The sequence below is a fragment of the Brachyhypopomus gauderio genome, chromosome 15, assembly GCF_052324685.1.
Source record: "Brachyhypopomus gauderio isolate BG-103 chromosome 15, BGAUD_0.2, whole genome shotgun sequence".
Taxonomy (NCBI): Eukaryota; Metazoa; Chordata; class Actinopteri; order Gymnotiformes; family Hypopomidae; genus Brachyhypopomus; species Brachyhypopomus gauderio.
In genome coordinates, this window is record NC_135225.1 from 10,441,048 (window position 1) to 10,466,923 (window position 25,876).

The 25,876-nt window shown below is 42.7% G+C and overlaps 2 protein-coding genes and 1 long non-coding RNA gene across 10 annotated transcripts; 2 read left to right on the forward strand and 1 right to left on the reverse strand.

The window, feature by feature from the left end:
- Window positions 1–4,412, forward strand: lrpap1 (low density lipoprotein receptor-related protein associated protein 1). The gene is made up of 8 exons (XM_076974833.1): window positions 1–289; window positions 620–764; window positions 853–983; window positions 1,240–1,360; window positions 1,527–1,682; window positions 1,815–1,897; window positions 2,616–2,792; window positions 3,047–4,412. Exons 1-8 carry the CDS (start codon window positions 128–130, stop codon window positions 3,113–3,115), a joined length of 1,044 nt encoding a protein of 347 aa, XP_076830948.1. The 5' UTR covers window positions 1–127; the 3' UTR covers window positions 3,116–4,412.
- Window positions 3,832–21,212, reverse strand: dok7b (docking protein 7b). 8 transcript variants are annotated; one of them, XM_076974829.1, is made up of 13 exons: window positions 20,967–21,208; window positions 20,806–20,851; window positions 19,895–20,125; window positions 16,615–16,815; window positions 12,815–12,934; window positions 9,394–9,501; window positions 8,392–9,236; window positions 7,232–7,280; window positions 7,057–7,127; window positions 6,039–6,108; window positions 5,901–5,969; window positions 5,171–5,362; window positions 3,832–4,930 (listed from the first exon to the last, which is right to left on the reverse strand). In XM_076974829.1, the coding sequence occupies exons 1-13, from the start codon at window positions 21,018–21,020 to the stop codon at window positions 4,794–4,796; spliced, it is 2,193 nt and encodes a 730-aa protein (XP_076830944.1). In that variant the 5' UTR covers window positions 21,021–21,208; the 3' UTR covers window positions 3,832–4,793. The 8 variants fall into 8 exon arrangements, with proteins under 8 accessions (XP_076830944.1, XP_076830940.1, XP_076830943.1 ...); XM_076974825.1 differs by having other exon boundaries at window positions 5,901–6,108; window positions 20,967–21,212; XM_076974828.1 differs by having other exon boundaries at window positions 5,901–6,108; window positions 8,392–9,203; window positions 20,967–21,210.
- Window positions 20,925–24,781, forward strand: LOC143476583 (uncharacterized). The gene is made up of 4 exons (XR_013121329.1): window positions 20,925–21,120; window positions 22,280–22,457; window positions 22,556–23,128; window positions 23,315–24,781. It is a non-coding gene; the product is annotated as an uncharacterized LOC143476583 (long non-coding RNA).
- The last annotated feature ends 1,095 nt before the right edge of the window (window positions 24,782–25,876 follow it).

A 25,876-nucleotide genomic window follows, 5' to 3' on the forward strand; every position in this document is an offset into this window, starting at 1 on the left:
GGAGACCGACATAAAGCAGACAACATGTGATTTTTGCGCTTCCTGTATACTGCTGTAGATGATTTTGTAACCTGCGAGCTTCGTTTATATGTTGTGTTTTATTTACGTTTGTTTGTAGTTTTTAAAAATGAAAGCGTATTGCTTGTTTTTGAGTTTTTGTTTAGGTGTCGGGGTAATGGCAGGAAAATACTCTCGGGATATGAATGAACAAAAGGTCTCGAATGAAGGACAAAATCCCGTGGAATTTAGAATTGCCAAGCTCAACCAGGTTTGGGAGAAAGCAAACAGAGTAAGTGATTTGTGTTATGAAATACTGTTTCCTTTTGAACGCTCTTTTGCACTAGTGCGTTTGCCTACTTGGTAGGCCTATACTTGATGTGATGAATGCGTCCGTGTCATTAACCTGATTAGATAACTGGTTTGCCGCTACCCATTAACCCATTTAGACCTGATTTCTGTTACTACCAAAATATTATTCTAATTCGAGACCATCGAGCCTGAACACTATATTTTATTTATATGACTGTCGGCTAGCTCTCATAATGTATAGCCTGTTTCTTCAGCCAAACCTGTCCACATTATTTGGCCTCCATTCAGAACACCGCTTTTCCTTCCTCAGATGCAACTTACACCGGTACGTCTGTCGGAACTCCACAGTGACCTGAAAATCCAGGAAAAAGACGAGCTTCAGTGGAAGAAACTAAAGGCTGAGGGGCTGGACGAGAACGGAGAGCGGGAGGCCAAGCTGAGACGGCACTTTAATAGTAATGTGTTGATTCAGCTTTTTTGAAATATAAGTGGTATTAAAATGCTCAGCATAGTAAACGAGATGCAAAACCTCTGGTTTAATAGTCATTCTTGCAAAGTATGGGATGGATGGTAAGAAGGACAACCGTGCTTTGGACAGCAACAGCTTGAAGGACCATGACCCCAAACAGGGAGACATATTTGATGATCCCAGGCTTGACAAGCTTTGGAACAAGGTGAGCACTGATCATCTCACACTTTTTCCCATATAATAATGTAGTTTAGGGAGATGAAACCTGTCAGGCCAGTAGGTACTAAATTGAACTCTAGTCTGGTGTACTGACTCTAGTAACTGATTTCTCATTGGTCCATGTTAGCATTATTTTTTCCCCTTATTTTAGCTTTGCTGACTTCACTCGGGCCTCCCAGGCTCAAAGATGTGACCTCTTTCTGAAAGCTCGTGTCTATCTTCTGTCCTCTATTCATCCTCAGGCCAAGACGTCTGGAAAGTTCTCGGATGAGGAACTGCAGAGCCTGCGCAGAGAGTTTCAGCACTACAAGGACAAGATCCACGAATATAATATTGTCATGGATACAGTCAGCAGGACTGAGGGTGAGCTGCTTGGTCTTTAAACAGCTTCTTAAACAGTTTCTTATGCAGCTGCTTTCTCTTGTGTACTGTTGGCTATATTCAAGTGAGCTGATCGCATACACAGTCCAACTTTACGTACTGCAGTTCCTGTGTTTAATCTTGCTCTCTCTCTCTGTCTCTGTGTCAGAGATTCATAAGAACGTGATTTCTCCATTGGAGGGAGAGGAGAAGCAGCAGGCCATTCAGGAGAAACACACAGATCTCAAGCAAAGAATGAGGAACCTGAATCAGGGGTTTGAGCGTCTCCGAAGAATCACTCATGAAGGCTTCAGTAATGACAATGGTGCTTTTCCTCTCCTGCTGTCATCTCTCTCTCCCTCCCTCCTCCCATAGAATGATAGAGTTTCAGGGGGCTGTGTCGTGTTTGTGTGGGTTTTTATTCTTACCATTTGCTTTATTTTCACAATCTCTGTAGAATTTAAAGAGCCCAGAGTCATAGAGCTGTGGGAAATGGCCAGAAGATCTAATCTCAGTGAGGATGAGCTTGACTCTCTCAGAGTGAGTTGTTTCTGAGCACAGACATGCATAACAAGAAAACATATCACTGATATTTAACAGACAAAAGTTCTGGACATCTGTATGCAGTCAGACATGAAATAGTTTTTCTTTAATTTTCAAGTGTTTTTGCCTGCAGTACAGAAGTATATGATACAGGAAGGGATCCGATAGGAGCAGGCACTACAGTCACAGCTCGTGAGTTGTTAGGGGACGATACTTATGATTGACCAATAGAAAGTTTGCCTTAGAGGCTTTCAAGGGTTAAATGGAAGTGGCTGAGGACCGCATGAACCTGGCACACTTGCAGGTAGTTTTTTATTAAATAATTGAGGACTCAGAACTGACTTTACCTGCATCGCATGACTGAGTGTGCCTGTAATGCATTTAATCGTAACTGCTCAATAACAGTTTCCCCTTCTTGGACCCAGACCAACACTGCAAGAATAAACATAAATCAGACAAGAAAGCTCAACATGTGTGTAATAATGCCACTTGCTATACTACCTATTTGTGTTTGAATTAGCTGCACTTTTGTTGTTGCCTTTGCTCCCACACTCCTATTTCAAACTCTTGAAAAGCTTATTAATTAGCCAAGCAGTTGAACATTGGATTAGACATGGTACAGGAGTGCTCCAGAGATCACAGCATGACTGCACTGCTGGATTAAGTAGCTTGGACTTACTGAGTGGTTTTTTTTTGTGGCTGGTGTGTGATTCAGGAGGAGCTGAAGCACTTTGAGACAAAGGTGGAAAAGCACCAGCATTACCAAGAGCAGCTGGAGTATTCACACCAGAAACTGCAGCACATCGAGGCCCTTGGGGACAAGGAGCACATCACGAGACACAAGGAGAAGTACAACAATCTCGCAGAGAAGGCGCGGGAGATGGGCTACAAGGTGGGGTTGCGCTTTGAGCTAAAGGGGAGCATGAATACACACACACACATGCCAAGGCTTCTTCCTCTACTCGTAACTTAATTTGGGCCATGTCATCTTGAAATATAGTGAGAGTGGACCTGGCAGACAGTTGGAATTAGCAGTCTCCACCTTTGTCTTTGATTTTTTAAATGCATTTATATTGACTCACAATAGCTTGTGAACTTTAAGATTGAAAGCAATGCATAAGCTACATCACCTTCTCTTTCTACCAGATGAAGAAGCACTTGCAGGATATAACTAATAAGATCTCACGAGAAGGTCTGCAACACAATGAGCTCTGAGAACAGAGGTCTGCTTCTCACCATGGCAACTGATGAACCTGGTAACCATGCATCGGTCACATTCCTGTTCTCTCCATTTCTGCCAGACCTTGATCAGCACGGGCGTGGAGGTCATTGATTTATACTGTTTTATTTAAATAATCAATGCAAGATTTATGATGAGAGCATTTACTTACCAATAACACTGATTTGTTTTTTACCATTGCTTTTGTTCATTTTTGTATTTGTACGCATATTGGAGGTTTGTTATTGTGTCCAGTGTTTCCAAACTGACTTGATATTTTTGGTACAGAGACATTTGGATGTCTAAACTTTATCCATAGCTCGTTTCTATAGCTGAACTGATAATAGATTTCACAGAAGCTGTGTTTAGTGGCTGGCTAAATTTTCTTGTTGAACATGTAAGTCGTGGTATTCAGACCACAAACAGTGTTTATGAAACAGAAACTTGTGTGTGTGAATGAAATGTTTAGAAATGCTCAATGAAATTTCACATCTGTTTGTAAATATTAAACATCCATATTATTCATAAAAGGTCCAAACAAAACACTCTGTGTGTGTGTGTGTGTGTGTGTGTGGGGGGAAAACTAAATTTAATTTGAAGACATCAAAGAATATTTTAATTCCTTTTCCTACCATCATTCTATATTGCAGTAAAGAGAAGAGATTCACAATTGAAATCTAATACATTTGTGAGTATAGGGGACTAAACAATGTCGGAGACTAACGTATTGTTTATTGTACTAAAGATAAAAACATCAGGAGACATTACAAAAAATACTTCATCTATTTCTCATGTATGTACATTTGAAGATGTAAATGTACAAATCAAAATTGGTCACCTGAAAAGCATGTAGACTATTTACAGTTATTAACATTCTTGATATTAAAACTGTCACTACTAACACTTTATACTAAGCTCATTTCCATAATATATCTATCATACAATGAAAACGTAACTTGTTACACATTTCTGTCAGTACAAAAACACAACAAAATCTAACTGCTACCCTTGACTGTGCTTCAGAGTTTTTAATGTAGTTATATGAATGCAGATGGAAATGGAATCATCTAAACATGACTGCTGAAGTATAATTTATTTCAAAATAGAAATAAGATAAAAAAGAACAATAGTTCAGCTCCTCCTTGGGCAGCACGGTGGCTTGGTGGTTAGCACGTTTGCCTCTCAGCACTGGGGTCTTGGGTTCAAGTCCCTATCTGAGTGGAGTTTCCATGTTCTCCCTGTGTTTGCGTGGGTTTCCTCCGGGATCTCCGGTTTCCTCCCACAGTCCAAAAACATGGAGGTTAGGTAAATTGGCAGTCCCTGACAAATTCTCCCTGAGTGTGTGTCTGTCTCTCTGTTCAATAAAAAGTAGTGTCTGAGTGTGTGCGCGCGCGCTTGTATGCCCAGTGGTGGATGGTGCTCTGCCACTAGGGTCTGTCCTGCACCCCATTCAGTCCCCCAGGGGGCTGTGGCTTCCGGTAGAGAGTACGCTGTGCGCAATTGGCTGCCGCTTCTCGCTGGTGTGTGTGTGTGATTGGTTGTCTGTGACTTGTACCTGTGTTAAATTGTAAAGCCCCTTGGGTATTCTAAAAGGTGCTATATAAATCGAACATTCATTCATCGTGTGTGTGTGTGTCTCTCTCTCTCTGGGCTGGCATGTGCTTGTGTGTGTACTCAATTCAGCGCGTCCCGTCTTCTCTGCTGGAGTTCCTGCAGTCGTTCCTCTCTGCCCTGTGCGTGTTGGGCACCCACTCTCTGTGCTGCCTCCGTTGCAGCAATGTCAATGTGGGCATACTTGGTGCTGGAGGCCCCTGTTCTTACACACACACACACATTTGTGTATTCTGAATTGCTGGTACGGAAATGATTCATAATACATTCATCATTAGTAAGTGTTTCTGGAGACATTCAATGGGTTCACAGATCACTGTTTGAAAATGAAGTTCACGGCAGGAATATAAACATTAACAAGAAGAAAGGTTAATCATTTAAGACACCTGACAACTCAGTAGCTTATAGATAACGCAAAAAATAATCATGTTCATAAAAACCTAGTTGAGAAGATGAGATGTCACCTCGGACAATATGCCCAGGCTCCTGCAGGTCCTGCAGGTCCAGCTCCATGTAGTGCAGTTGTCTGTTAGACACCGGGCTAACTGGGATGTTGACGTAGTTCGCAGAATCTGCCTGAAACCGTTCAGGAAATGTGAAGACAACCTCTCCATGCAACGGTAATGACCTCCCTGAAGAATAACGCAAACACCCAGGTCCATTAGGTCAATGAACAAGTAGCAGTTAGTGAGTTTCTTGACATTACCATGCACTCCATAATACTCTGGGCTTCATAAAATCTCAGTACAATATAATCGAACACAAAAGCATGTAAGGAAACTGCAAGTGTAAAACAGCATCATACCAGCCAGAGAGAAACCGGATGCACAAAAGCTTAAACACATTAGGTCATTAAAGATCAGTATAGTGTCGGTACATTCCCACACCGATCACCGGGAGAAAATGAAGGGGATCGTTAGGGAGTGCGCTAATAATCTCCCAGACACCTCCAATTTCAATGCCATGCACTTTTGGATTTGCTAAGCAGAGCACCGTCACTGCCACTGATTTATAAATCATATGAGTCATCGCAACTATCTACTCTTTCTTCTGTCCAAAGTTATGTTTGTGGATGCTGATTTGTGGCTGTTTTGTTCCATTGTCTACATTTACCACCAGGGCGCGTTCTTCAATAGAAGCTACTAAGCAAGCTCTAAGAGCCCTCCTTACCCGAATAAGAGGGTTGTCTGAAAAGCCTGAGAGGGCTCATGGGAGATACAGTCATCACTGATGTACGCTCTGTTGAAAATGACAGCGTGTTATTCCACGGGTACTTGTGCATCACTGGGCCGTACACTACAAACTCACCCTCAGTATCCCAGAAGGGCATCTGTTGTGCGTAGCCGCCCATCAGTTCATACCTGCTTCTCTCCTCCGCCTGGGAAGGAAAGAAATATGCTTCAAGTAAGGGAATATACACTGGCCAAAAGTATATGGACAACCCTCATAATTGATGACAAGTGCAAATCAGGAACCTAGCCACGCGATCTCTAAAGACATCAGCAGTGGGATGTGTTGGAATGAGCTCAGTGACTTTAAACATGGACCTGCTACAGAACACCACCTCCAAGCTAGTTTGTGAAATTGGTGCTCTGCTAGATATGTCCCACATAAGTGTGAGTGCAGGTGCTGTGAAATGGAAGTGTCCCTTGTAAACTCCCAGAGTGGGTCTGCAATGCGCTGTGGAGAATAGCCCAGAAGAATCTCCTATCTCCTGACAAACAGTGTGCAATGCCAACCGTTGGCAGGAGCGGTGTAAAGCACACCACCACTGGATTGTGGAGCAGGGTAAATGCAGTCTCTGGAGAGATGAATTACACTTCACAATCTGACATACTAATGGATGAGTCTGGGTTTGGTAGATACCAGGAGAAAGCCTGGTATGAACAGTAAAGTTTGGTGGAGGACAGATGACAAGATAGATATCCGGAGGTGTTTTTCAGGGGTTTAGCCCTCTTTGTTCTAGTTAACTTTGTTCTAAAAATCTTTGCAAAACCTTTATAATAGATTTTATTCTGTAACACAGGAGTCCATCATGAGCAAAGATTACTCTAAATGACCAGAGTATACTTCAAATGACTAATTTTTGCATCTGCAAAAAAAAAACCTATCACTGTGCTTATGAATGTACTTCAAAAATGCAGCATCCTGGGAAAAGGTTTTTGTTGTGCCGTCATCCTGAGGCCTCGAGAAAGGACAAAAAAAGACTAATCATTTAGACATGCCCTCACTATTTCCCAAAAGCATCATACTGGTATGATCATCATAAGGATTTATCATTGGACATTAACCCAAAAGAGGTAAGCAGAGTGTATAAGCCATATACCTCGGGTGAGATGATCATTCTCATACCCTCAGAAGCAGCAGGTGCTGTAGTCATCTCACTCTTTGGTTTGTCTAAAAACAAATTAAATGAGGACACACATGCCAAGAAGTCATTTATTAAATTAATAAATAAAACTGACTGGTTCTTTACAAATAAGAAAAATAAAAGCCCTTACCTAGTCTAGAAGGGACAGAAGGGAAGCCTGTGGGTGTAGAAGGAATTACCTGTACAGAAAATACCATTTAGTATTTAACAAGGACTATTATCAGTTCAAAATAGATGACATCCACTAATAAAAGAGAATTGCAGACCTACAAATACATAAGATGGAAAACTGTAGCACTGCTGCCTTAACAAATGAACTACCGCTACTGTGGTGGCATAACAAAGGGGAACAGCCATGGTTCCTGCATCTTAGTTCTCTAATGTAACACGACCTGCAGGAGAGAGGAGACCAGTCTGCTTCCATCGGATTACATTATTATCAGAGTTACTATGTCTGCGTCCAGACAGGGCTGCCGTATGTCACCGCTGTTTTACACACACACCCCACAGAACACTTCAGTCCAAACAAACTGGGCACACATGACATCAACAGAAAGAAAGTCCTCAAGTCCACAAAAAATAAAATTGGCCATATGCCAATAACCACCTGAAGCCCACAACAATAAACTCCTTTCAGCCTGTTAAGCAGTCTGTATCTTCAGGGGCACAGGGAGCCGTTTCAACTCCTCGTTCCTCCTAGTGATGTTTTCTCTGGGCTCACTGTGATGTGGACAGGGATGCTGGCCTGTTTGCTGTGTGGCGCAGAACAGCTGAGCTCATTTTCATGCTAATTACTAGGTTCTCAACTCCTCCCAACAGGCGAGTTGACAAATGCATTTCCGCTCACGCTGCGGGTCTGCTCTCCGTCGCTGCCGACGCACTGGAATTATGGGAAAGCAAGTCTGAAATCAACACAATGCCAGCTGATTTGAGGCAAGGCGGCACTGAAGTGCAGGGAGTGTTACATAAGAATGGCACGCTGCTCAAGTGCATCCTCTCACAAGAAAAGGTCTGACGTCTCGCTTACTTCTTTAGTCTGATTACTCATTCCTCTCTCACTGCTGTGCAATGTTTACCACAATGTTTTAAATGTTTAAAATAATTTCTAAAGCAGTTCAACTGGCTCAACAAATAAATATGCCAAGTATCTGCAACTTTTTTGTCTTAAAGTGCCATTTTCTTTCAAACAAAAAGGGGGAAGGAAAGTCTGAAGAATAATTAAGTTAGCAAACTTACTAGCAAACACAATAAAACACAATAAAACACAGCAGCAACAGAAGTAAAACTTACTATTTTCTGTCCTCCACAGACAGGACAGAGAGCATGTCGTGGCATGGGGAAGCCTCCAGGGGGCGCTGCTCTTTCACCACTCTCTGCAGAAGCAGCACCTATAGAGGCCCCTGACGGATCCAGAAGGGCATACTCTGACCTCTGGTCTTGAACTGGGGTAGCCCCAGTCCTCTGAATGAAGTTATGTAGATGGTGGAGTCTGCGAGGGGTGTCATAGTGTTGTGGGACCTGACTGGGTACTTGATATTCCGAGTCCTGCCCTTGAGATGCCCCATTAACCGAGCAGGCACACAGCCTGTGCTCTGGTACCAAGGGTGAGTTGTATGCTGGTGCAGTGGAACCAGACGGAACGTGCTGGAACTGCTGCAGAAGTCTGAGGCTCGTGTTGATGTTGGGGTTTGCATTATAGTTTGCACTCAGGCTGAGCGAGGAGCCAAACTCATCTGTTTCTCCGTGGGTAGTGTCCAGGCTGCCCGTGTAGGACGAGAAGCTTCCAGAGTACGAGGAGTGGCTCCCTGTGGCGATGCCGCTGTCAGTCGAGCTCTGCCGCCCCGCCTCCTGCAGTGCTCGGGACCGTGGTGGCTTGGAAGGGGGGCGGGGACCTCCCATCACCATACCGTACAGACGCTCCTCGCTGGACGCACTCGTCGGGGCGCTCAAAGGCTTGGGCGCTGTTGCACCCAATGGTGGCATGGAGGTCTCTAAAGGGGTGGGGCATCGTACCGGGTCAGGCCATATTGCCAGGCGAAGGCTCATGCCGGCGTCTGAATGGCTGGTGTCGGAGGAGGAACTGGAAATGCTGCGATCATCACCTGCCAGGGAGGTGTTGTAGCTTGAGTGGGAGGCTGACCCAATCAGGAAAGAGCAGGAGGCCTGTAAGTGTTTCTGTAAATAGGTGCTAATATGTTGATTCATGTGACCTTAGTGTAGGCGTCGCTAAATGCCAGAACGGCGTTTCATATGTCCTCCCTGTATGCATATGTGTACACGCGCACGCAATACCTGTACTGCTCTGGCGGCTGTTGACGGACAGAAGGCTGAGACGTTTCTCCAACTCACAGGCCTCTTGGGTAATCCTCTCTTCCGCAGAGAATGGGTTAGCACCAGAGTCTATGAAATCAAATCCATTCTGATATGAGTGGACCAAACTGGCATGTGCGTGCACACAGACACGCACGCACTTGCATGCACGCATACACACATCTGATTATGAAAGCATGCTGTAAAAATGGCAGGACCGAGGCTGCTCTGAAACAGCTCTGCTAAGATGATCATCTCACGGGATACAGGCAGCTGAGGTGCAGGGAGACTAAACAAGCAAGATACAACAGGGTAAACAAACATAAACCAAGCGCCAGAAACGACAGAATTGCCAAGACAGGTGCAAAATCATGATAGTGTAGAGAACAACAGATGAAAACAACGTCCAGAACAGAGAAAAACAGATCAGTGATTAAACTGGATTTAGACCATCACTGCAAGTTTTCTGGTTTTTTCTTCTGCTCTAAGAATTCTGGTTTAGCCATTGGTTAGTGTCATTGTCACTGTGTCACTATCCTATTTTTACCATAAAAGAAATGATAAAATGATGCAAGCACCTTACAACTGTTGATGCAAAAATGATGCAAAGACCTGAGTAATTGGACAGAGACTTAGAAGGAAGAGCAAGACACCACAATAGACTGAAGAGATTTGAGAATCAATGCAAACTATTGGATACGAAAACCTTCTGTCTGTAACATGGAAGCTTTTCAAAGTCATTTAAAAAGTAATAAGTACAATTAATTCTTCCCCAAACGGTGCAGCAGGAACAACTCTATGCTCCTAAGAGGGCTCCAATTTCTAAAGATAAACTTTTCTTCTGCCCTTTCGTTACAAAGTGCCTTTGTTCTATGCAAGAGATTTCTTATTTAACCTGGTCTTCAGTCCCCCCTCCCCATCTTGGCTATGGTACCTTGTTCAAAACAATGACAGAATATCTGTAGCTTATTTCCACTGAGCATGCAGTGCTATGAATCATTAATACCTGTAAATACAGTAGATAAAAAACAGCAAATATGTCATTCTAAAATCTGCAATAATTTGACTATACTCAAAACATATATCTAATAAATTCAAGTAGTTCAAAATGGCTATAACATTAGAAACCTAACACTGAAATAGTGTCATGAAGTTAAAAAGTTATGCATGCCTGGTTTGAGGGCGGTAATGGTGGCCAGTTCAGGATGCATTTCAGATACACGCACACACGTACACACACTTCACACACTTGTAGCCAGCATGCATGTTTGTCTGTGTACTAGCTGACTCTGGCTGTGCAGGACGTCACTGTCAGGAATGCCAGTGCTAATTTTAGCTGTGAATCTACTGTGAATGTCTTGGTTTAAATCGCAACACAGCTAATGATCTCATAGTCACGGCCAACAACAGTGCAGGGTACGACAGCTTAACATTTCTACATCAAAGGCAATTTATTTCCCTGCCTAAACTCAGTGTACTAACAGTTTCCCACAAAGTGATTCTCTATGAAAGTGGTCTGTTGTGGTGGCTTAATTAAAAGAAAAGCCTAGAGAAAAAAAGGCAACACTTCTCATCACATTTATAGTATGTTATTAAGGGAATGAATACAGAAGATCAGTGTTGAAATTACTTTCCATGTTTTGAAAGTTGAACCTTCATTTGATTAACAAAGCTTTTCATGCAGTGCTAAATAAACACACTGTAACCTTCAGGTGATGTATGCGGAGTGCAGGAGCCAGCAAGCACAATACAGTCACCCTCACTCAGACAACGCCTTTATAAATCATTTAATTACAGCTCGTTACTACTTATTAATGGTAATGAATGTGATTTAACAGTACATGGTCATGAATACCACGGCTGCTGCCAGCTCCCAACAGCCTAACCCAATATAACTGGGACGGCACAGGCTATTAAGTGCTGGGCAAAAGCACAGGGTTGCTGCAGGCTTCCCTGGGGGTGGGGGGGCACTGTCTAATTAACCATGTTGAGAAATGTGAGCGGATACTCTCAACTTCAGCGGTAAGATAAGCTTCTTTTTACCATGAAATGTGCCATATTGTGATTTTTTGTCACTTGTCAATTGTGACAATTGTGACAATTGTCAATTGTGATTTTTTTCACTGCAATCGAAATTTGCCCTCTACTTTTTACCCATCTGTGCAGTTAGAACACACACACACTAGTGATTACTAGGGGGCTGTGGTGCACACATGCCCAGAGCGGTGGGCAGCTCTACCCCGGCACCTGGAGAGCAGTTGGAGTTAGATGCCTTGCTCAAGGGCACCTCAGTCATGGCCTCAGGCCTGGGAATCGAACCCACGGCCCTCCACAAGACCAGTTCCCTACCACAGGACCATAACTGCCCACTTACTGAGACACTCCACTACTGAGACATTCTAAGATCATTCGTTTACTGAGACACTCCACTACTGAGACATTCTAAGATCATTCATTTACTGAGACACTCCACTACTGAGACACTCCAAGATCAGTTGTTTACTGAGACATCTACACTCCACCGATCCACTACAAATCTTGGACCTGCTGCAACAGTTTCCACTTTACACTTTTAAAAGTGACTTCTATTCTCTTAATGCAGGAACTGGGAGCATTTTTACTTCAGCAATTGTACAAAACATAATATAGATTAAACACAAGGGTTGTCTCTGAGAGTTTCTTATTTTCAGAACTAAATGTGCAATACGTAGAACACCGATACCGATATCGAGACCGATAGAGCACTTTAATGTGGAGAATGCCTCACACTGAATTTTACTTCCTGTGGATCTTTGAAGGTACTAAATCTTAACTCCCTTTGTACTTTATACAATAGGTATCAACATTGATTCCTAGCAGTATTCTAGTTCAATAGTATCCTAGACTCTAACATACTGTAGTGGCTAGGATACGTAGCCAGTACAGTAGATGTCAAAGTTATGAATTAGAGCTCTGGATAAGAGCCTCTGCTCAATACTGAAAATGTAAATGTATATGTATATTGTACATTACATCCTGGAGTTTCAGCATGACATTCTAGTTTCAGCTAGACCAATCAGCATTCTCACTGATTTTCATGTGGGTAGGAGGCCAGAGAGCACATGGACTCTTCTCTGCAGGTTCTTATGTATGACAACACACCATCTCTAATTAATGAACTCGTGCTTTCATTAAAAGAGAAACAAGAACAAGACATTGAGAGAGAGAGAGAGAGAGAGAGGAAGCAGAATGAAAGAGTGTAATTGACTTTACACCCGATACACTCTCAAACACGCACGAACACGCACACACACACACCAAACACACACACACACACACACACACACACACACACACACACACACACACACACACACACACACACACACACACACACACACACACACACACACACTATACTAACCTGGTAGGGCAGGACGTAATCCAAATGGTGCTTTGCTGGGGGATACGCCTCGAGCAATACAGTCAAACAGAAAGCTGATCTGTTCACCCTCTGCACAGGCAAGAAAGAAGACACCCGTCCCTGAAGGGTGGGAGGAGGTGGGGGAGACAGAGACATCAATTCTTCAAACCACTTCTCCTCTCAAGACATAATCTTCCATTCACAGGGGATTACAACTACAATAGCATTACCTGACCCTGCTTTTCAGCAGAAGGTAGAAATTTCTTTCTAAAATCTATCGCAAAAAGGCATTAGGCAGTCAATCAACATTTTATACAGCTTATTGATGAATACTTGGTCTTCTGTCATCCTTTCACACATAAGTATTTTAAGCTATCTGAGTTGGTTCCAACTCAAATACTGCCAATAAATATGGATGACAGTTTGGACTCATTCCTAGTTTTGTCATGTGCATTTCACAATCCAAAGCACAGAGAGAACTGCACATTCTGGGGTAGAAAGGGTCAGAGCAGTAGAGGTCACTCTCTTTCATACAGTGACGGATTGGGCGTACTGCACTGATCATGCATATGGTACAGTATATTTGTGTATTGGGCCCAAAGCATTAACCACCAATTTATCTTCAAGTCCTGTCAATCACTCTGATTGTTTGCTAAGCCCGTCAGAGCGTCTGAGTAACGCAACACAGTGCAGCATGCTCTCAGTTCTCCAGTTGTAATGAGGAAAACTTTACAGGCAGAGCAGATGTAGGTGCTACTCCGTAGGTTCACAGCATGATTGTGACATTGTGTTTCTCTGTCTTCGACCTAATGAATCCTCAGCCTTTGATGCTGGTAAATATAGCTGTGCCAAATCCCTCAGCGTCACCATGGAGACTGTGGGGGCTAGGCTATAGGAGCAAGAGACCTTTACAAAAATAACCACAACACCCTTAGTGGTGGGTATCATAATCCATCAACGGTGTCTATAAATACAAGAGATTCCTTTTCAACAGCATGCCCCTTCTCCTTGTCACCATACTGAGTCACTGTCTACAATTGTTGATGCTTTGAAACATTAGTCACCATTGTATTATTGTGGTGGTGTCAGGTATGGAGACGCATGTTGGAGAAGCCAAAGACGAGGCTGCTCTTCGGGTGATAAGGAGCAGTCAAAACAATCAGAGCGACGCGGTGTGTTTTCTCATCGCCTTGCAGAGCTTCTGCTGACAGACCTGCATTAACTAGTGCTACCATGTGCCTTTGAACACTACGCAATGCACTGCATAACTTTGGACCTTTAGCATCTTATGCTTTAAACACACTGTCCAGGAGATCTGTGAGCACTGTGCTCTAGCCCATCCTAACCAAAACACTAGAGGATTGCAGGTGAGACTTTGTAGTACATCACCCGGCCTGAGACAGCAAGGATGTCCCGAATAGCCTGTGGAGATTGGCCTCGCCCACAGGGAGTTGAATGGTCATCACCCTCAAGTGCTTGTGGGTAATAGAAAGGCCTTTACATTTGGCAGAGACTTGGAACTCTACAGGCTCTTTGATTGTTGGCGGACGTAGGTCTTGTCCACGGCATGAATAGAAAAACTGTTCTATGAATCACTTTTAAAATAAGATCCTGATAAACAAACATGCTGAAATCCTTAATAACGATTTTAGGCATGTTTAGTACACACTTCTATCAGCTTTAATCAGTAAAAACATGTGCTCTGTAAATATGTAACATCTGAGACACCTGAGAAATGCATCGTTAAAAACTAAAAGCACTATCAATCAATATCAGCCAGTCATTACCAATGTTCCAGGGGTGAAGGTGCAGTAGTGCATTTTAAAAGTACACGAAATGGACTCAGCAACGTGATAATAGCTTTTCATTTCCACCCAACTGACTTCTGACAGAAAGGAAACCAGCAATCGAGAAATTCTCCGCACAGTGGCCGCTCACGCACAGCACACACAAGCCCAAGTCTGTCACACTCTTCAAATCAAACAAGACGGCCGACACTCTCACTAATGATGCTCTCAGTAGCCGCTGTGACAGAGCTTTGAGCCGTGACGGTGTGTTCATGTTTCTTCACTGAAGCATGAACACGGGTACTTTTCCATTTTAATACATCAACCATGGCCCAAGCAATCACCGGCTCTCTGTACTAATGACCTGAATAAGGCATGACCATCTACCATGCCTTGACTAACCAAATCATATCACATGTCTTATTCTAACAAAGCAAGACACTGATTGGTTCTGGAGTAAAACTACCTCTGCAATTCAACAATAGGTCAAATCAAGCCCATATATGATAGAAAGGACACACTTTCTGTTATTTCAGTTGGTTTTTTGAGAATTCTCTTATGGAGTGGTCTCTTACATGCAAACCCGGAAAACGAAATGTCTTCAAAGATCTTGATTCACCTTAATGTACCATGTTTTAATGTGTTTTACCTTTCACTAAACACTACCATGCTTTGTAACAATGAAATAAAGCTTAAGTCTCAAGTTCATTCAAAATCTCAAATGAACTAACCATTTTTTAATTGTTTCACAGGGCACCTATAAATGTAAGAAAATTAGATTAGCAGATGTTGGTGCAGTACCATTATCATCTGTAATAAATAATCCTCAGATAAACAGAAACCATAACCAGATATTGATATTCTTATCCTTGCAATGCAACAAAACACAAACTTGAATCACAACTTTTTCCATCAACACCACCACACTTGTGTCTGTAGCTGCTCTGTGACGTCTGGAGCACGATGTTCTGCATGATTTGTTCCTCTTGACACTGAAGTACTCCCAGACGATAGGGGGCCCTTAGTACGCGGCCCCGCACTGAGAACATATAAAACTGCCCTGAGTTCCCCGCATCGCCCACTCAAACAGCTGAGCATTCTCCAGAGGCCTCAGATATCACATCAATACCATGCAACAAATTAATTAAACCGATTCATCATAGGGAAGTTCTTTTTTGGGTGGAGTTATAATAGGGCTTGGATAGTGAAGAAGGTTTATATAAGTCAGGCTATCAAGACTATGGAGGCAACAAGAACAGCTGCAGGTAGTTCCGCCAAAAAGCCAGCTGGCTCAGTAATGCTAATGCAATGAGCTCACTCTGGACCCCATCACACATTACCCAACACAGTGTGAGCGTGAGAGATGGGGGGGTTAGAGAGAGAGAGAGAGAGAGTGAATGGAACAGAAAGAGAGAGAGAGTGGGAGAAGAGGAAGTGAGAAATAGAGTGAGAGTGGGAAGGAAGAGTGGCAGAGAGACAGATAGATAGGGAGAGAAAGAAAGAGGGCAGAGAGTGTAGAGACAGCAGGGAAGAGTGTGTTGGGCCAGGCCATCTAATTTTCACTTTGACTATTGGCAAGCTACTTACACTACTTGGAATGCCACTGAAAGCAAATGAAAGAGGCAGAAGCAGGGAGCCTCAGGAAAACTCGACCCTCCGTCAGCCCTTCTTCTTGTGAACCATTTTTCACAAATTATTAAAATATAGCACTTCATTCAAGTGTCCAATTATCACGCTGCAAGGAGAGGGGCTGCAATTAAGCACTATCAGGAAATCCATAAAATGGACCATGTCATTTTTCAAACCACAACTCCATGCACTCACATAATACTGTTATCACAATGACAGCCATGAGAAAAATGCCATTAATAATTTAGGTGGTTTTTTTTTTATGCTTGAGAATTGGAATTGACCGGGTGATCTTTAAGATTCTGCTAGAGACATTCTTGTGAGTTTTGAAAAATGGCCATCCAGCCCTGGCAGAGGTAAATGAAAACACTAAAACAGGCTCACAGTAGCCGCATCTTGTCCCTCCTTCAAAGATGAATCCATTGGGCACCGCCCCGTACCGCCGCAGGTCCGACAGCCTCCATTGGCCGATGATGGTTGGTGGGACATCTCTGGCTATGACCAGCAAGTTATTGCAAAGGTGCAGTGTGGCAGGCCCACTCTCTAGCTTGGTACCAGGCTGTACATTAACACTGAACCTGTGGACTGAGAGAGAAGCATTTTATAGTTGAGTTTTTACAGTGCCATTCCAGATACATTTTGACATTTCCTTCATGACTGTAGTTTCTCCCTACAGTTATAATGCAGAGACAGTTCTGTGCCAATCACAGAAAGACAGTGACAAAGAGGGGGATGCAATCGAGACATAAAACGTCCAAGTGTCCTCCTTTGAAGAGCAACACTCCCACACACCATCTCCATTTATTTACATATATTTCTTGGAAACACAACACATTGTTACCCATCGTCCTGCTCCCATGTGGTGCAACAGCGAAGCATTTGCCCCATCGCTGGGAGACTGTGAGATCAGGCCCTGATGATGCCACAGTCATCTATGGCTGGGAGCCCGAGATAGCAAATTGGCTGTGCTCTTGGGAAGGGAGGTGGCATGCTAGCTCTCCCCTGTCAATTACAGTGACACTGGCCAATCATGGATGCCTTTGAGCTAACGCATCAGAAAGAGGTGGATGCTATCCTTCACCTGACACTGCATGAGCTGCGGCCTGAAAAGATGAAGTAATCGGCTGGATCTGCCTTACATTTCAGACTATATGTTCAATACCTTGTGTCATTAATAACAGCAAGCTAGCAGTATACTAAATATGTAGTGATTTTCATTCTAAATGAGTTCCCAATGAACTTCATTCCACACAATACATGCAAACATTTTACAACAACATATATCTACAGTATATTCATAGCATGACACACAGTAAAGTTTCATTCACTCATGATTGACTTCTCACATGTACTTCAACAATGGGATTGAGTTAGTAAAATGTGCCTCTTCACAGCCAGCCAATATAAGTTGCTAATGACTCTCCGTTTTAGTGGTCAGGTTTAATAAATCAGGGTAAGATGTCTATATGTGCTATACAGCCCAAGCCATTGATTAGCTCAGTAGCTTGATTTTATCTCAGTAATTCTGAGACATCTGACACAGTCTTCTTAGTCTAATGTTTTACATTTGATCTCAAACCATCGGGCTAACAAGGTTGACATTACCATAGTTTCGTGTCTTTGTATAAAGGTCTGTATGTATAGATTTACTATAAGTATAAAGTGTGTGGGACTACTGCACTTTTAAAATATGCTTTGCCAAATAAATTAAGAAAATGCAGCAAAAAATCTGAATATGAAGACTTGCTCACTGACAGCGAAACATCACCAAAACCATTATTGAACAATTGTCAAAAAAGGTCATGCTTGTCAAACCTAACTTGTGAACTTGTTTGTGACTTTTTAATTTCATTCACTATGCTAAACACTATGCTAAAATGTCATTACCAAACTAAAAACAAGTCTTTATATAAATGTGAAATAAGTGTGGAGTTTACTATAGATTTATTCAAACCAATCAAGCGAATATTTTTGAATAAGATGCAGCGATATTCATTCAAGTAAATGAAACAGAAAAATAAAGCACTATGCATTAGTGCAGATGTAGCCGAACACATGAAAACTTAATGAGCTTCCTTAAGAGCACACGCAGTGAACTGTTTATAAAAATGATAAACAAATAACAAGCCTTCTAGGTTGTGAAAAACTAACACCCTTTTATCACAATCCACCAAGATGCTGATATTTCAGAAGCAATCAATAATCAATCATTAATTAATCAAGTTAATCAATAGCTGGGATTTTAAATGTTACACTATCAGCATCGACTATTTCTTTCTGAAGATTTCTTTTCTGTCAAATCTCTCTGTCACACACACACATACACACACAGAATTATACTATGACAATTATCTCATTAATAATAGGCTCAATAGGAGGAGAGGCGGTTGCATGCAGTCATATAGTGAGGCACTGCCATAGAGAAAGTGAGGGATGAGGGTGATGGAGCACGATGGGGAAGCTTCAGTACTTCACCAAACTCAATCTATCAGCACTCTGATTGCCAACATAGCCTCCACAGAAACACACACACACACACACACACACACACACACACACACACACACACACACACACACACACACACACACACACACACACACACACACACACACACACGGGATGGACCTGGAAATCAAATAAGCAGCCAAGCAGGAAAGCGGATCTTGTTATTTGTGGCATACCTTAATATGGCTGGAATGGAGTGGGACTTTGACAAGGCTGTTATCACAAGACCCACAGCCTCATTCCACCTACGTTCAGGCAGTGACAAGCTGAAATAAACTTAAATGACTTCAAGTTTATGAGTCAAAAACTGAACCTCCTTTTCACATCACTCTTCAAAGAAGTCCTATTTAAATTTAAATTGCTTAGACTCACAGTCTTCACAGTGCATAAGAACACAGCACCCTAGTTAAAGAGTGTTTTAAAAAAACTATTCTATTCTAGAGCTTGATGTTGTGTTTTGAGCATGTGTTAGGAAACTGATGAAAAAACAAAAGGGAGAAATCTAAAGAGATCTTACTGGATTTCTGACACCTCAAGGTACCATATTTAACATTACCATTTTAGAGAAGAGCATGGTTGCGTCACACAAAACTTTACCCAGAATTCCGAAGGGTGACTCAAGGCGGACTACAGCCATGAAGGACAATAATTCAAAGCAATGATAGTAAATTCTGAACTGATTTGATGGTTAATTCCAATTCAATGCAGCAACTTTTAACTGAGACCCATATTTAGGAAACACCAGTGAACTGACATTTAAATAGAAAGTAATTTGAATCACGTATCGGACAGTGATAGTGGTCTACTGCTAAACATAACTAACATAAAATAACAAGCATATCAGACCAGTGTCTGATATATAAACCTTCTTCAAATATCTAATAATCTAAGATTATCTAAGAATTCTTTTGTATTGTATCGAGTCTGTTTGTAAGAATATGAATTCACATGAACACGTCACTACATTTGTAACCCTAACCGATCTTTGTACAGATTTAGAAACATGAACTTGTCTCATCACATATCTGTAACATCTCTGGGCTTCAACAAAGTTTCCTACCTTCATCCATCACAATAAACACACACACACACACACACACACACACACACACACACACACACACACACACACACACAACAGACGAGAGCCTCTCACCCTCTCCCAGAGAGTAGCAGATGCGGGCCTCCCAGGTCAGTAGTGTTTCCCTGCTGTCAAAGCCCAGTGCGATGGAGTGGGAGAGACAGAGGACCATAAGCACATAGTTCACTCCCTCAAACCCCTGCAAGGTCTCTAGGCCACAGATGTCCCCCAGCGTGGCTTGAGTCCTCTCACGCTGGCCTCTAGTCCTCTCAGACCGGTCCTTATACACCAGCACAGACAGACAATCTGACAAACACCACACACAATTACACTTCACAAGGTGTAACAGACTGTACACAAACTGGTTAAAATAGGTGTGTGTGTGTGTGTGTGTGTTTATATATGCGGGCTATATTTAAAAATGTATCTATATTTTCCAGTGGATTATGGTTGACCCAAATAATCCGGTAATAGGTGGGTCACGTATGTGCGTTTGGAGCGCTGTGAATTCAACAACAACCTGGCCAATAGTACATTAATAAATAAATAAAACAAGCCAATAGTACAGTAATTACTGACACACAAAACCCGTTTTAGATCTGGAGTGATCCCCAATAACAGCTGGAGAGGGGTTCAATCCCAAGAATTTAGGCACATTTCTCAATTTGTCAGCAGAAATTAAGTTTCAACGTAAGATGAAATACAACGTTGAAAGTGTGAAAATTATAACGGTAATACGAATTAAAACGTTTTTGTAATTGAAAACTTCTGTGACTGCTTTGAGAAAGTGCAGGTTTAGTTCACGTGCAACAAAATGGCCATCTAATCAGTATTCCTTTATCACAAATTCAATAAAAATAAATAAAACTGACAATGGCTGGACTTCCCTAATATCACTTTTAAAGTATTTAAAACAACATTTTTTTAGCTTTGTCGACCATTACTGTAACTCAAACATAGACCATATGAGTGACCAGCTAGCTTACCTGCTACCGGCGATGGTTTTCGTAGAATCAACCATCTGTTTTTCCACTGCAGAAACAAAATAAAACAAAAACAACTGACCTCATGTCCAAACCAACACAACGTCAATACTTCACGACAAAGTAACACCTCAAACGTGAGATATGAAGTAGCTTATAGAAACCTTTTTCCCTTCTCGGAGTCTGACTTGTCCCTCTACGACAACTGTATCCGTCATCTTCTGTCATGGTTCCCGACAGCTGTGAGTGAGGTCTGCTGCTGCGCTCCGTCTTTCTCGGGGGGTCACTTTCAAAATAACTTTAATGGCCGTCTAGCTGGTGAGCGCTAACCCCTTTCTTTCTATTTCTCTCACGCACACATGACTAACCCCCCACCCACCACGCAGACTGATAGGCGACAGGACAAACGTTTTTTTTACAGTTGTCACTTGGGCCAAGCTGGCTTGTCAAAGGCGTAAATTGAATTAAAAACACTTAACCCTTAGCCTGCAGTCTATCGTGTAAACATTCCTAAAAGTCTCCGACTATGTTCAGTGTCAGTGTGATACGTGCATCTAAACGAACACATCCACACAATAGAACAGTTGTTAATGAAATAAGAGTAAGTCCAAATATAAAGCAGAGCACAAGTGTGTAACCTTGGCGGTTTAAAAAAGCTTATGTAACAAGGTCTAGTGAGACTTAAAGAAATTTTGAGATACAGTAATGAGAAGCAAAATCATGGCGTTTTATGCATTAGGTAATCGCCTGCCGCAGAGCCTGTGTCGTGCCTGCCACTGTAGAAATTACTTGCTCCCAATCGTGTCTCTCTTTGGTCCTGCGGGCATCTGTAACTACAGCAAAGGGCAGCCCTCAATTTTATTCTAAGCCCTTAAAAATTATTTAATTCACCCTTTGCCCAAAGAACCTTATGTTAATCAGCTGCAGGAAACGTTCTAGCCCACTGCTGAAGGACACAGCAGCCATAACGTAACTTTAATATATTTATTTATAAACGTTGCATGCACAAGTAAATGTGTGAACGTAAGGGAATGCATATTTGTGCATTTCAAATGACGCTGTATTAAATTAGAACACGATGATAAGTACATCATTACAGGCATGCCCACAGTAAATTAGTAAGCAAGTAAGTGACTAATAATCTAAAAATGCACAAGTAACTATATATTAGAAACAACTCTGAAAAATAAACATGCGGTAGCAGTGAGTTAGTAAGTAACTGTTGGGTAATCACACCAGGGGTTTGTATGTAGTGATTTGGTCAGTTTTTCACTCCACGTTCGGACCTTCCATTTCGGACCTTCCATTATTATTATGTGCTGTTCACATACACACGCTAGATAATCACAGTACCTGATCATCTGAATGATACATTTTGACCACCTTTCTTCTGTCCTCCTAATGTGCTAAGCCTAATCAATACTGTCTGTATTTAGTTTCATTGTCACACTCCCATTCATGACCCTCCTCTCCTCAGTTCATGCCAAATTCAGGACCTGACGGGACGGGCTGGGCGGAGGGAGAAGTGGGGCTCCAACATCAACTTCACGTGGAAGTTCTATTGAAGCACACTGAGTGCTATGCAAACTTACCGTACCTTACTCTTGGGTATAGACTACACTGATGCCAAGATGCCTGCAATCTTCATATTAAGGGTAATCTCTTAAAGAGGTTTTTTGTTTGTTTTGTTGGGGTTTTTTTGTTTGTTTGGGGTAATTCAAATACACAACCTTTTTTACTTTGTCCTCCGCAGGTCAATGAAACATGACTGACACGTAACGGGAATAAAGGCAGTTGATGAAAAGCCAGGAGGCGGTGACACTGGCCTTCCCTGGTGACCTAGCACCGCCCTGAGCTTTTTTGTATTAAGCTGAGTGAGACTGGAAGAGAGTAACTGCACAAGTATTTATTATCCCAGGTAACACATGACATCTGACTCTCTGCAGCCACACTCAGATACCATTGAAGAATCCAGGAGCATTATGGTATTGTAGCAGGATGCTACACCTTTGCATCCACAAGTATTACAGAAGATTTTAGAGGATGTCCAAACCTTTTGTGTGTGTGTGTGTGTGTGTATGGTGGAGAATGTTTAGGGTGAGAAAGTGTTCTTTCCTACTGTGTTCTGTTCCAGTGCACAAGACGCAAGCCAAAACGAAGATGAGACAGAACTGCTGCTCTTAAGCTGCTGGTGTCATGTGCGCTCGTGCAGGCCGAACCAGAACCAGGGAACTGGGACGGATCCCTCAGCTGATGTCATGGAGAATGAGACCCGGGTGTAACGCATGACTACAAAACAGGAGCCACTCCAGAGCAGGTCACGCTTGTGAGTTCATACGAAACTCGCACTGCGATCTCTCCGCACTGCCTTTTCATGCGGGGCTTTGGAGGAGGGTTTAGTGGTGCCTTTGATGGATGCTTTCACAGGCTTTTTAACAGGCAGTGGTGGGTTAGCCAGCAGCTCTGACTTCACATACACTCCTCTTCGGTTCCTCCCTTTGCAACTGCTCAGGTCCCCGAATGCATCCTCCAGACGCAAGGCCAGCTCTCCTTCCTGAGGCCTGGGGTTTTCCTCACAGACCCCGTCCACGTCCAGCGCCTTCCGGTTGGGCAGAACAGAACGCCGCCGCCCCCCTCTCACTCGTGATGGTGGGACTGTGGGTGGAGGTGCGGGTGGAGGTGCGGGTGGAGGTACGGGTGGCGCTCTCTTTTGGGAGAGCTTGGAAATGTTGTTCCTGTCCCTCTGAGGCCTCCTGTCTTTGCCTGAAGGAGACCAGGAGTGGCCAGGAGAACACACAGCTGTTAGCAGAGCGTTGGCATGCTAATGGGTACGTCATGCACATAGCAGCTTCAGGGTTAGGGTTAGGGAACCATCTAATTTATCCTTTAAAATGTGCAGGAGCCCAGCATGCCAACTTTAATATGTAAACAAGACTATCATAAGAAACAAATACAACATCAAGCACAAGCACACACAAACATGCAGGACAGGACAGACGGAGGCACACGGGGAAGAACCCAAACTTCAAACCTGCAAACACACTGTAACCATTTCTTTCCAATGGTACATGGTTTGATTGATTTGTAGCTCAGAGTGTAGTGTGTTAGTGTCTTTATGTGGTCTGCAGGCTGATGTAAATTAACTGGTCAGTATATAAGAATATGGATGGAGTTAAAATCTTTTAGTTGCCCTGCATGAAATCTTCCACTTCTGTGACTGATCTTTGTGATTATTCCCAAGCTTGAAGATCTAGGATTTTTTCTTTTTGAGCTTCATATTTCACCCTTATAACACATGGACACATGTTATGTTTACATTTACATTTACATATATAGCATTTAGCAGACGCTCTTATCCAGAGCGACTTACAAAAGTGCTACGTAGTTGCTTGGAATCTCCAAGGTAGAATAGATAGTCCTGAACACAAGGTACTCCAAGCTGGAAAAACCACTAGACGAAAGTCAAATGATACCTAACAATTATACCTGAATATACACATCACCTGAGGAAAGACAGTAAACAATTCCTATAACCCAATTATGCACAATACCTGAGAAAAAGACAGTAAGCAATACCTGTAACTAACACCTGAGGAAAGAGACGATGAAGTACAATAGACAAAGCATAATTATGCAAAGTGCACTTGAAAGAGGTGGGTCTTCAGTCGGCGTCTGAAGACAGCAAGTGACTCCGATGTTCGGACACACAAGGGATGTTCATTCCACCACCTTGGAGCCAGGACAGAGAAAAGTCTGGATGCTTGTCTCCCATGTGTCCTGGATGATGGAGGGTCAAGACGAGACATACTTGAGGCGCGGAGGGCTCTAGGTATGCATCTGGTATGCATGTTATAACATACACGCACGCACGGTCTGGTGGTAGGGAACTGGTCTTGTGACCCGAGGGTCGTGGGTTCGATTCCCAGGACTGAAGCCATGACTGAGGTGCCATTGAGCAAGGCACCTAACCCCAACTGCTCCCCAGGCGCCGGGCTAGAGCTGCCCACCGCTCTGGGCACGTGTGATCCACAGCCCCCTAGTAATCACTAGTGTGTGATTGTTTTAACTGCACAGATGAGTAAAAAGCGGGAAAAAAAAAATCACAACTGACAAATATGGCACATTTACACACAAACACACACACACACATAAATACAAGCCTCTGAAATTCCACAACATTCCACTTCTCCATCACTCAGAGAGAGAGAGAAGACAAAGAGCAGCAGATAAAACACCACTGTCCACACTGAAGTGTTTGTGAGTGTGTCCCCTAAAGGAAAAGAGAGGCACACACAGTAGTGCATGCTGTTTGATGTATGTACCAGACCACCTTAATTAAGGTTAATATTTAATTAATTTTGATGTCAGTAAATGTTCGAGGGAAGAGACTGATGACTGCATTTGTCTAATTTTACATCCATCACTCTTGATCTTGTCAGAAGATGAGTTGTTTTCCATCCCATGCTGCTGGTAAACACCACGCTAATGGGAGCAGAGGTCTCTAAGCATGTGGACGACTGAATGAAGATGGAAAGCACCCCCACCCCTCGCTTCTGTCAAAATGAAAGGTAGTGTGTATGCACATTGTAAGCCACCTACACAGGCCACGCTCCCTCGAGGTCGCTGCTCGAATCCTGCATGGACATTTAGGGCCAGCAATCAAGAACCAGCTTCTCACATCGTGGTGGGGATATAAACTTGGGAGTAAAGTCAGTTTGTGTGAAATGATGTTTGTATAAAACAAGCGGAATGAGGAAGGAACTGTTGTGCATAATTATTAGTTTGACCACAGAATGTTTGTTTTGTTGGGTTTGTTGCACTGAAGAAAAAGCTTAGTTCAAATAGTCTGCAGAAATTAGCTGTTAATACCTATGGAATTTCAGATGCAATGACATAATTTTACACTTAGTCACACTGCCCCCTTGTGGCAAGTGCTTCTCTTCACAGCATGAAACAATCCAGTATATGACATAAGGAATGTCATATTTATGGTTAGATCTTGCTACATACTGGTCAAGGACACATTAAAATAAGGGAAGGAAAATATCTACAAAATATAAATGAACCATTCCAC

Bases quoted from the DNA above. Each gene is read 5' to 3' on its own strand.
- lrpap1 (XM_076974833.1), top strand. From the start codon at position 128: ATGAAAGCGTATTGCTTGTTTTTGAGTTTTTGTTTAGGTGTCGGGGTA. The intron at 984-1,239 runs GTGAGCACTGAT...ATTCATCCTCAG, and splicing joins TTGACAAGCTTTGGAACAAG to GCCAAGACGTCTGGAAAGTT. The intron at 1,898-2,615 runs GTGAGTTGTTTC...TGTGTGATTCAG, and splicing joins ATGAGCTTGACTCTCTCAGA to GAGGAGCTGAAGCACTTTGA.
- dok7b (XM_076974825.1), bottom strand. From the start codon at position 21,020: ATGACGGATACAGTTGTCGTAGAGGGACAAGTCAGACTCCGAGAAGGG. The intron at 16,816-19,894 runs GTGAGAGGCTCT...CTTCTCTCTCAG, and splicing joins CTGCTACTCTCTGGGAGAGG to TCCACAGGTTCAGTGTTAAT. The intron at 12,935-16,614 runs GTGAGCCTGTTT...CCCACCCTTCAG, and splicing joins AGGGACAAGATGCGGCTACT to GGACGGGTGTCTTCTTTCTT.